Source organism: Corylus avellana, chromosome 8 (assembly GCF_965113065.1).
Source record: "Corylus avellana chromosome 8, dhCorAvel1.hap1.2, whole genome shotgun sequence".
NCBI lineage: Eukaryota > Viridiplantae > Streptophyta > Magnoliopsida > Fagales > Betulaceae > Corylus > Corylus avellana.
This window is the reverse complement of record NC_142497.1, coordinates 6,887,461-6,898,895: the sequence shown is the minus strand read 5'-3', so window position 1 is coordinate 6,898,895 and position 11,435 is coordinate 6,887,461. Positions and strand designations below refer to the sequence as shown.

General features: G+C 37.8%; 1 protein-coding gene across 1 annotated transcript; it reads left to right on the top strand.

Moving 5' to 3' along the window:
- Nucleotides 1-657: 657 nt before the first annotated feature.
- Nucleotides 658-11,211, top strand: LOC132162836 (uncharacterized). The gene is made up of 9 exons (XM_059573054.2): nt 658-1,053; nt 1,270-1,456; nt 3,562-3,698; nt 3,796-3,908; nt 4,035-4,284; nt 4,915-5,070; nt 5,667-5,746; nt 5,861-5,910; nt 11,060-11,211. The coding sequence occupies exons 1-9, from the start codon at nt 658-660 to the stop codon at nt 11,209-11,211; spliced, it is 1,521 nt and encodes a 506-aa protein (XP_059429037.2).
- Nucleotides 11,212-11,435: the final 224 nt, after the last annotated feature.

The following is an 11,435-nucleotide window of genomic DNA, read 5'->3' as shown; positions in this document are numbered from 1 at the left end:
TCTTTTTAGAGAAATAGAAAAAGAAAAAAATTTCAATATGGTTAAAACTGGTATGTATGTATGTTCATGGACAAATATGCAATTTCAAAATTAATAGAAATAATTCAACTGTAATTAAAATATGGAGGAGAATATGACCGCTCAATACTAACAGATACTTAATCTTGAGAATTAGTATCTCTTGAGTTCATTTGAATTGGATAATATCGAGTTAGTTATATTATAAAGTGTTTTTGTCCCCTTAAAAAGTGAAAAGACAATAATACCCCTCAAATATAACTAATCATTTTAATTTGTGGAACTACTGCAAACATTCATCCTAACAAATCACAACAGAGTATAGAGACTACTTCTCTACTTTGGGATCTGTTCGTATATTCTATAACAATCACAAGATTTCGTCATCATATATAGACTCCGATGACAAGATTATAGGAGGATTCCCTGTGTCAGCTGGAATCTACAAGATAAGGAAGCAGACCAAGTCACAGCAGACCAAATATAGCACGAATAACTTATCTCATGTTTCAAATGTGTTTTGAATAGCTGTATCAAACAGAATATGTGATTCATATATAAATAGAATAAAAGACATTCTTAAATGTTGATAAGAGATTCTGCATAATCTTTTAGTGCATAATTGGCCTGTTAAAGGCCATGGACTCTCTTAGATACTCATTGCAATTACTTTCTCTCATCTTCCTACTTTTCTCAATCTGGGCTTCTGCCACGTCGCAGCGTTTTCTTCCCAGGCTTGGAGTGAGAAGGAGAACATCGAAGCATGAAGTACCCCAAACAACATCCTCCTTCTCGTCCGACATCAAAACATATTATTTCACCCAAACAATTGATCACTTCAACTACAGGCCTGATAGCTACGCCACTTTTCAACAAAGATATGTTATCAACTCTAAGCACTGGGGTGGAGCGGATTCCAACGCACCAATATTTGCATATCTTGGCGCAGAAGCACCTTTGGATTATGATTTAGAGAGCATTGGGTTTCTCAGTGATAATGCCCTCCGGTTTAAGGCCCTCCAACTCTACGTAGAGGTAAAAATGAAATATGGATTAAACAATTAAATTTACTTCTTTTTATTAACTTAAGTTTTTGGGATAATCGGTGATTTAATATATTGCATGCATTATATAATTCTTGTTTCACAACATCTCACTTCAGATTTGGAACAGAAAATTATGATAGTTTTGACATGTTACTGCATGCATTAATCTTAGACTGAGATATTTGTTGTGTGATCTAAATAATAGCATCGGTACTATGGGAAATCGGTACCATTTGGAACAATGAAAGAGGCTTTGAAGAATGAGAGCACTCGTGGTTATTTCAACTCGGCTCAGGCTTTGGCAGACTACGCTGCTGTGATCTTACACGTAAAGAAAACATTCTCTGCAGAAAATTCTCCAGTTATCGCTTTTGGAGGCTCCTATGGAGGAAGTAAGTCACTATAAGTCCATTTCTCAGCCCCTAGCTATATATTGTATATTTTATAATTTTAGATGACATTAATATTTAACTTGTCACTAACTTTTTCATGCTTTGTCTTGATTATTTTTTAAATATAGTCCAATGACTCCCCACAACGTAATGCGGAGTTTAAAATTAATAACTACCACACAAACAATCACAAAATATTATAAAAGAAATAAATCAATTAGCACAAATATTTAGTGACGAAGTGGAAACCTTTTGAAAAACTTGTCAAAGTAAAAACATTCCGGGACAATCAAACTTAGGCATTGGCACACCCTTATACTTACGAAACATTTGCAATTGCCACATCCTTATATTAGACAAACGACCCACTTGCCCTCTACTGCAATAGCTCTCCTATAACCTTTGAAAAATTCTTTTACTTGATTTTCTTTACCGGAACTCTGATAGGCTAAAGGAATTTTGTGAAAAATATGGTTGTGTAGCTCTCTTATAACCTTTGAAAAAAAGCTTTACTTGATTTTCTTTACCGGAACTTTGATAGGCTAAAGGCCTTTTGTCAAAAATATGGTTGTGTGGTCTAACAAAACATACTCTAAGAGAGGAGAAGCATTAGTGCTGTAGAAATAAAGAAACATCTCTTGACTAGCAAGATACCCTAAAACCTTGTGATGTAGGGGGAAGTGGGTGGAAATTAACCCCTATGAGCTTCAATAATGTGGATGCGAATTCGAGGGTGATTAATTTTGCCCAACCTTGGGAGGATGATGTAGACCACAATGTTTGAGATTATATGAGGAAGACCCAAATAGATGGTAGTGTCAAGACACCTTGAAAGATAGTGACGCGATCCCAGACTCGCGCTGCAGTAGGAGTCCCTGGAACTACGATCGATTCCCCCATGTGATTGCGATCGAGCGCACCCTTCTCTGGTACTGCGATCGATTGCCCTTGTGCTTGCAATCGAGCGTACACGGGGCATTTATGTTAATTTTCCGCATTTTAATTACTTAAACCGACTTTATTTAATGTTTTATTAGGTTTTGGGTTTTGGGAGTCTTTATTTCGTATTTTATTAGGTTTTGGGTTTCGAGGCTATAAATTCATGCTTATAACCTCTAGAAAAGTCAATTTATGTTGATTATTGATTTTTATTAATGAGAATTAGTCAAAGTTGAGTTTATTCCTCTTTTTTCTTTAAATTTTTTATAGAATCTATTGTTTTTAAAAGAATTCTTAGGTCTTTGATAAAATCTAGATCTGGAATTGTTTATCCGTTCTCTTATTGTTGTTTTTCGTTGCAACCGACCAAGTCACGCTGCATCACCTTGTCTTTCGATATGCGTGAGAAGTCCTTAAATAGACTTGTAAAACTTGAGCTTCAAGGAAAAGATTGAATCTTGGTATACTGCAGATTTTCTACAGTAGTTTGAACTAGTTATGGATTGGTTCAAACTGCAGTAGGGTTTCTATGAGAAAATAAGGATTTCTGAAGCGGCGTGTTCTAATCGAACTTGGAATGCCATATTTTGGAAATCCTCAATTCAAACTGAAATGGAATGCCACATGCTGAAAGTCCTGAATTTGAAATAAAATGGAACACCAAGTGGTATAGGTATTATGTAAGTTCGCAGTTTGAACCGAAATGGAATGGTACTTAGAGCCTATTTGGAATGCTAGGTTCTGCCACACTTTTCATTCTTCAACTTGAACTAATTGAGACAGCACTTAAGACACCAGGTTCTGCCACTTCTTTAAATCTTTAATTCGAACTAACTTGAGACTACACTTGGAATGGATCATTATGTCCAGCTTTTCAGTTTTCTCTTTATAACCTATTTTGACCGGTAAACATTAGAATTGGACTTTTTTCATGACATACAAAATTGTATTATTTTGAATTAACTTTCTAACACCACCAAGTATACGTAATTATTATTTTACTCCAACTAGGTTAATGTTGGACAACATGAACAACCTCGAATTCTCATGTCTTAAATCAACTTTTCCACCGACTTGACCCTAGACTTAAAACTTACAACCAAACATGTTTTGATACTAAATTATCCAACACTAAAAATCTAACATTTTTTCACATGATTTTGCAGTGCTTGCAGCATGGTTTCGGCTAAAGTATCCGCACGTTGTCCTTGGATCTCTAGCTTCTTCAGCTCCAATCCTTTACTTTGACGACATTGTACCTCAAGATGCAGGATACTACTCTGTTGTAACCAAGGATTTTAAAGTAAAATGCCAATTTTTTTATTTTATTTTATATTTTACATCTAGTGTTAAATTATGCTTAAAGCCTTCAAAGACTAATTATAGCGTGGCCGATGCAGGAAACTAGTCAAAGTTGCTATGAAACCATCCGGCAATCATGGGCTGAAATTGATAGAGTTGCATCCACACCTAATGGCCTTTCAACCCTTAGCAAGATATTTAATATTTGCCGGTAATTAATTACTTTTCCTCATTGTGATCATTTACTGTTCTCTCTCTCTCTCTCTCTCTCTCTCTCTCTATATATATATATATATATATATGAACTCTAATAAACTTAAACCTTGTGTCTTTGCAGTCCATTAAATAAATCTTCTGATCTGAAGGACTATTTGGAGAGTATAATTACTGCAGCAGCTCAATATAATTATGAGGCCCCAAGATACCTAATGAGTGATATGTGCAGAGCCATTGATGGAGCAGCTGCTGGAACAGATACCCTTGGCAGAATATATGCGGGTGTTGTTGCTTATAGACAAAACCATTCATGCTATGATATGAATCAGTTCACTGCTCCAAGTGAAACAAGTGATGGGTGGAGCTGGCAGGTAGCTTCCTCAGTTATTATACATTTAACTATAACATTAACCTCATTGATAACAATAATATTGTATTGTCGGTCATGAATAAGAGCCTGTTCGGGTGTGCGTTTAAATGTCTAAAAGTGCATTTAACACTCAAAAAGTCAATTTGAAGAAAAAAATACCTGTTTGCTCACACATGAGTTGAAGTGGGAAGGTATTATGGATGAAATTTTGCTATTAGCGTTGACTCAAACGTCGTTGCTGATGTTATATTGAAGTTAAATAAAAACATATTAGCGTCTACCTTAATTTTCTATGTTAATGATAATGACCATACCTATTATCAACGTCGATTTTTGAATATCGATTCTGATAAAGGGTCAATAGCATCGAATTTTAATTTGGGTCGACAAAAAATAAAATAAAATAAATAAAAATATTAGCTTAATCTTATATTTAACTGCTTGGTGATAATATGGGATGTTTAAGCCCTTCATGATGTTTTTGTAGTGGCTAAATGAGGCCTCTTCTTTTCTTTTCTCTTGAGAGAGGGAAGGAGAATATTTATTCAACTAAGTATAAACATGAGTAGTGTTGTGGCATTGGGTGTGAATTGATTATAATTAAATGACTTGTGTTGTGTGATGTGTACAGTCATGTAGTGATATGGTTATGCCCATTGGCCATGATACAAACGGCTCTATGTTCCCTCCATCACCCTTCAATCTAACCGAATTCAACGATTACTGCAAGGAATTGTATGGCGTTGAGCCTCGGCCTCACTGGGTCACAACTTATTACGGTGGTCAGGTATATATATATATATATGATGATGATGATGAGTTCTTTTTCTGATTGTTATATATTTATAGTTGACGTTATTAGCAATATTTTATTGTAATTATGCCTAGAGATCTATTAAGTTTGTATACATTGTAGCTTGGATCACTGTATTTTCTTCCACGTTTCGCTTTTCTTATACTCTGGTAGATATTTAGGCTAGTCTTTTCCATTTAACTCCCTGTTAGTTGACTTAGAAAATTTTGCTTATAGCTTTCAAGGTTAATTATTTCTATTAATTAATTTTGATAAGTTATAGATAGATCTTTTGAGACTTATTTCCGTTACATTAATCCATGCATATATATATATATAGTATGGAAGATAATGATCATAGTTTCACCAGTAGCATTCCCAGTTCCCATTTTCTCAAAATCAAAGGCTTATAGTTGGCAATGTGCCTTTGCTTCCATCATTGAACCTAAAGATGTACACACTTAGCAATACTTTCCTCTACAGCTTCCTTGAGAGGCATATATAACCACCAGCTTATTAATCTATTGTTTGATGTTGCTCTCGTACGTTGATAATAACTGTCGATGCTTTCTAACATTGTGAAATTGCAGGATATAAAACTGATTCTCCATAGGTTTGCTAGCAACATCATATTCTCCAATGGGCTAAGAGATCCTTACAGTAGTGGAGGGTAAACAAAATAAACTCAAAACTTTTTCAGTGTTAATCATTTTCATAATTAGAAGTGTGCAAATTTACAATTACTCTCTATACTTAGTCATTTTATGTCCATCTTTGATCATAGGGTCTTGGAGGACATATCAGACAGCCTCTTAGCCGTCACTACAGCTGAAGGTATTACTCACCTCTGCAAGCTTGTTAATTTATTAATTGCCAAGAAGGGACGATTAAAGAACATAAAATCATATCAAATGAAGTACACAAATACATGGACAAAGAAACTGTTGGTGCATTTTTTGGTCTAACAGTGTCCGATTGATGTGAACGGCATGTTCTTTGCGTTCTTCAAGATGCCTTTCATCTTCAATCTTCACAATCCTGCAACACAACAACTGATTAAGAGAACTCGCCGGTGGGATGCGAGCGGGTCTCACTCCGATGCCTAAATTAGTTTCTTTGAGAAAAGTCTACCAGTATACAATAATTAAGTCTAGGGTTTATACCTGGTATAAGGGTCTATTTATAGGCTAGGATTAAGTCTTATACTCCAAAATGCCCTAGAAATGCTGGAGTTGTAGCCCATTATTCTTTTGGTGAGCTGATATTGGTCTTGAGACCCATGATGTATCATGTGGGCTCCCCCCCCCCCCCCCCCCCAAATTCCCTTATCCGAGGAACTTGGATAATGGGAATTCAATCGAAGTCCCAGGATGATCCGAGGCTTGATCTCATCCAAGGCTCATGTCTCCCTTGGAGCACATCTTGGAGTCACTCAAGCATTATTGATACAATTCAATATACTGATTTGATTCCCAAGAGGTATTTCTTCTTTAAATACCCCCAACTATCGTCTTTGGCTGAGGGATAAATCCGACCTTCCCTTCCAGACTTGGTTGAAAAACCAAGTAATAACTTTCTCTGTAAGACTCAAGGGTAAAAAACGCAACTGTATCTATGCTAAAAAAATATCCCTCTCTCAAAGAAAACTCTCTGACCTCTCTCCTCCGGCCAGGCCCTCCTCGCAACCCTTTTTTCACTTCTTCTCCCTTCTTATTTCCCCCTCCCCTTCTAGTTGCTACCTCTTTGGAGGTCTTATCTGCCTCTTCGGAGGCCTTATCTGCCTTTTTAGAGGCTTTATCTGCCTTTTCGGAGGTTTGATCTTTGTCCAATAGCACCAGTAGCTCAATCGTCACCACTAGTTCGCCGGTTTCAGCATCTCACCGTCGCATTCTGCGCTTGATCTACAAACTTTGTGAAGTTTTTGGATTTAATTTTTTTCAAAACTAGATATGTAAATTTCAGGAAGTCTCACCCACAAACACGCCACTCCACCAAGATCCTGGGCCACCCATCTTTTAGCCGCGACCAACCTGGCCACCGCATGCCGACGCGTGGCCCTCACGCGCCCGAGAGTGGATCTTACTCTCGGGCGCGTGGCTCACACACGCCAACACATGTTGCACCTTTGGCAGCACGTGTGGTGTTCCTCCACCCCTCCATACTGTCACTAGCCTTTTCTAGCGTTCCACGACATCCCACTAGAAAGCCTCACCGGCGCGTGCCCCTCACACGCCTTCAGGAGCTCTATCACGCAGCCTCCTCTGCTTCAGTTGCTACTATTGTTTTTTGGTCTTAGATTTTTTTTCCGTGCTTTCTGTTATGTACTTTATTTATGTTTTGTTGTTTTTTCTATGGCTTTGTTGTTTAGTTCTTAACCCGATCTGGTTGGGCTTCAAAAGCTTCGTATGTGAAGTGGACCTTTTTTTCCTTTCTTTTTAGTTTCTTTTTGGAAACCTTTTTTTCACTGTTACATTTCATCTAAATCTCCATGGCTTTTTAGGAAGTCTGTTTAGATGTTTAATAGGGGTATTCGTACTCTCAATGGTTGAATCCATCAAATTGCACTGCGGTAAAGATTTTCTCGAGCTGCATTCGCAGATGTGTTCTTCCACTTTCACCTGCTTTGAGGAGTTTGTGGTCCGTCTGGATTGGGTTAATATGTCTAAGCTTGTTTTTAGCTTTATGTGTCTGTCCTGTAACCTGTTTTTGCTTTAATGAATGTCGGTTTGTTACCAAAAAAAAAATAATAATAAGAAAGAAAGAAAGACTTGGTTGCAAAACCAAGTAATAACCCACTTTGACCCATGGGTAAAAACCGAGACCCTCTCTTCAATTCCTGAGAGTAAAAACCGATACCCCATCTTCAATACAAGAGGTTAAAATCATACCCTCTCTTCAATAATTGAATCCGGAGGTTAAAACTGACCCCTCCTTAATAATTAAATCCGGGGGTAAAAACCAACCCTTCCTTAAGAATTGAATCCGGGGGTGAAAACCAACCCCTCCTTAATAATTGAATTCAAGGTGAAAATCGACCCTTTATTAATAAATCGAATCCGAGCATTGACAAACTTCATGAAACCAGCCTTGAATCCGAGAGTTGACTTCGAAGGTGAAAACCGACCCCTCATTGGTAAGTCGAATCCGAGTGCTCTCCATGTTGTTTCCTGCTGGATTGTCTACCATCGGCTGTTTTTATCTAGGGTTTCTTCCTGTCCTGTTTTTGTCTAGGTTTTTCTCCCTATCTTATTTTTATCTAGGGTTTCCTCTCTGTCTTGTTTATATCTAGGTTTTCCTCCTTGTCTTATTTTTATTTAGGGTTTCCTCCCTTTCTTGTTTTTATCTAGGGTTTCCTCCCTTTGTTTTTTTTTTTTTTTTTTAGGGTTTCCTCCCTGTCTTATTTTTTCCTAGGGTTGTCTCTTCGCCTTGTTTTTTCCCAAGGTTGTTTCCTTGTCTTGTTTTTGGCTAGGGTTGTCTCCTTGTCTTTTTTTGCCTAAGGTTGTCTCTTGCCTTGTTTTTGCCCAAGGTTGTCTCCATGTCTTGTTTTTGCCCAGGGCTATCTCCCTGCCTTGTTTTTGCCCAACATTGTTTCCCTGCCTTCTTGTTAGAGCAATTGTTTCTCGGAGTCTTTACTCTCGAAATTTTGTGACTATCTTGTCTGATGTCCTTTAGTCGAATATGAGTGGGATGCTTCAATTGTCATCTCACCCTCCAACATAGGTACTACAAGCACATAGCAATATAAATATCAGAATAAGTGCCTTCAACTCTATTGCTTTCTAAATTTGGAGTTTTCTCTTTAGAATTTTTCATTCTCAAAGTGATTTTCCATTCGAAATTATGTTTGAGCTATTGAGCGGCTGCCATATCTTCCATTGACCGAGTTCTCAGGTCTTTGACACTTAGCTCTCTCCTTTGTTCAGGTCTGGAGCTCGGATTAGATCCCTTGAATTCTAAGGGGGGGCCCAGATTTCTTTCTTTAATGAGACTTAGAATTTTGGCTCTCGGATTCTTAATCTTCGGAGGGAGAGTGCCTTAGGCTCGCCTGGTTGGTAGAAGCTCTAGTTCTGCTTAATCGGTTCTGGTGGGACAGTGTTAGATGAATCCCTACACAAGCACAACACAAGCTCCAAGACTTTTTTGATTATGTCATGAATTTACATGACAATATGAAGACATTGTGAAACAAAAAACAATATAAAAATCCACAATCCTTTTTCACGAAAAAGTCTCTCATCTGGCTTCAAGAAGTGGAGCATTTATTTCCTAATAGGGAGTCATAGCCTCATTGTAGCTTCTCTATGTTACCGACCTAAGTTCGCAACAGGATAAATTAGGTTCTAAGGGAACGTAGACCTTAGATTCTAAGGGAACCTAGACCTTTCAAACACAAAGTTTTAGATTAAGTCTTTTCATGGCTTTATTCATAGCATAGCCTCTTTTAAATAGAAGATTCATTACATATTATATAAGAGAGCTAGGGCTGAGTCATCAGCTCTTATTGAAATAATATCATAAACCTAATATGGCTAAGGTTAGCCGACTTATGCTAACATAATATAAACGTAATACATAAACTAATATGGCTAGCCTAATATGAAAAGACCCATCACATTCCTCCCCTCTTAAAATTGTACTTGTTGTCGAGAACAAACTCTGGAAAGCTCTTGGATAAACTAATGATGGTCTTCACCAAAACCAAACTTTTTTTTTTTTTTTTTTGGCTGAAATGGTGCTTCTTTTAGGACCTATTGCTGCCACTTGCACCACTGCACGCACTGCCTTGCTTCACTTTAATGTGAGCACTAGAAGTGGAACACTAAATGACAAACTCTGACGTGTCCATTGCTTGAGGGAAATTTGAAACGGCCTGTTCACTCTTGAAACGACAGCGTCTCGCTTCTTCTTCTTGTCTTCACAATGGCTGTGTGAGAAAGATGTGACTTTTTTTTTTTCTTTTTTTTTTTCCTTCATCTGCCAAACTAAAACACATCTTCGTTTCAGTTTTGTTCTCCTCCAATTTCTTTTCGTCTCTATTGCACCATGGTAACAAAAGGGGAATCCAGGGGCTGGCCTCACTGGGACACGGTGCATAGAGGAGTTCTTGGGATGCCAACGTGGTGCAATATGGGTTGTGGATTGAAGGCAGAAATGGCCAACAGGTGCGGAGCGATGGTCGGAGGTGCATTTGGGAGACTGGATCCGGTGCTTTAGGGAATTGTGAGGCGATGACACGGTGGTTCTTGTGGGGATTTTCTGATTGGGTTTCTTTAGGTTATTGGTATTTGGTTGTTTTGTGGTTTGTGTGAGATTGCATGGTGGTAGACTGGGATGGTATGAAATCTTGGGGGTTTTGGCTATGACTAGAAGGGGTGGGATTTGGGGATTGGCAGCAATGTGGGTATCATGGGGTGGTTGGGTTTTTTGATGGAGATCGGTGGATTTTGGGTCGATAGTGATTTGGTTGGGTGACGAATCGTGTGGTGTTTGTGGTTTTGAGGGTAGTGGAGATTGAAAAGCAATTAGCTTGTCCATCTTGGAGAGAAGGGCAGCAAATAACTCTCGAATTTCACGGGATAAATTAGGTTATAAGGGAATCTAGACCTTAGCTTCTAAGGAAACTTAGACCTTTCAAACACAAGGTTTGAAATTAATTCTTTTCATGTCTTTATTCATAACATAGCTTCCTTTAAATAAAAGTTTCATTACATATTACATAGCATAGCCTCCTTTCAGTTCATGAAGTGGCCTCAGTACCACTGATCCAGAAGAAAGAAGGCCCAAATGAATTGGTAAATGCCACAATTAATAAGCAAGAAAAACTTATCTCTCCTATCCCGCAAAAGGGCAAACACCTATTATGAGAAACAGACAAATGTTTCCTACGGGCGGCGCCAAACTGTTGGTCTTTTTTCTTTTTCTTTTTTTCTTTTTGAGAAAGATTGTCAAGGAGTTAAGCCTAGTAAATGCCCAATTTCTACAGGCTCTCATTGCTTGGACATAATCGTGGCAAATTCTTCTAGTGATCCACATTGGTTGGTCAAGCAAAGAAATAAAGAGATCAAGATACTTAAAAAATGGATTGCCAAGTACCAGGCTGATCTTCTACAGCTCAAACAGCACGTTCCTGTATGATATGGGGAGAGCTCCACATGTTTTGTATTATAAAGAATAATGGATGCAGAGATCGACTAGATCGCATTCCTGTATGATATGAGGAGAGCTCCATATGTTTTTATTATAAAGAATAATGGATGCAGAGATCGACTAGATCCTTAGTTTTTTAGCTGATGTTTAATTTCAAGTCATTGAACGATATGAAGTATTCTATATTCATGCACTCAGATCCATTAGTGGGC

Bases quoted from the DNA above. Each gene is read 5' to 3' on its own strand.
- LOC132162836 (XM_059573054.2), top strand. From the start codon at position 658: ATGGACTCTCTTAGATACTCATTGCAATTACTTTCTCTCATCTTCCTA. The intron at 1,457-3,561 runs GTAAGTCACTAT...ATGATTTTGCAG, and splicing joins TGGAGGCTCCTATGGAGGAA to TGCTTGCAGCATGGTTTCGG. The intron at 3,909-4,034 runs GTAATTAATTAC...GTGTCTTTGCAG, and splicing joins AAGATATTTAATATTTGCCG to TCCATTAAATAAATCTTCTG.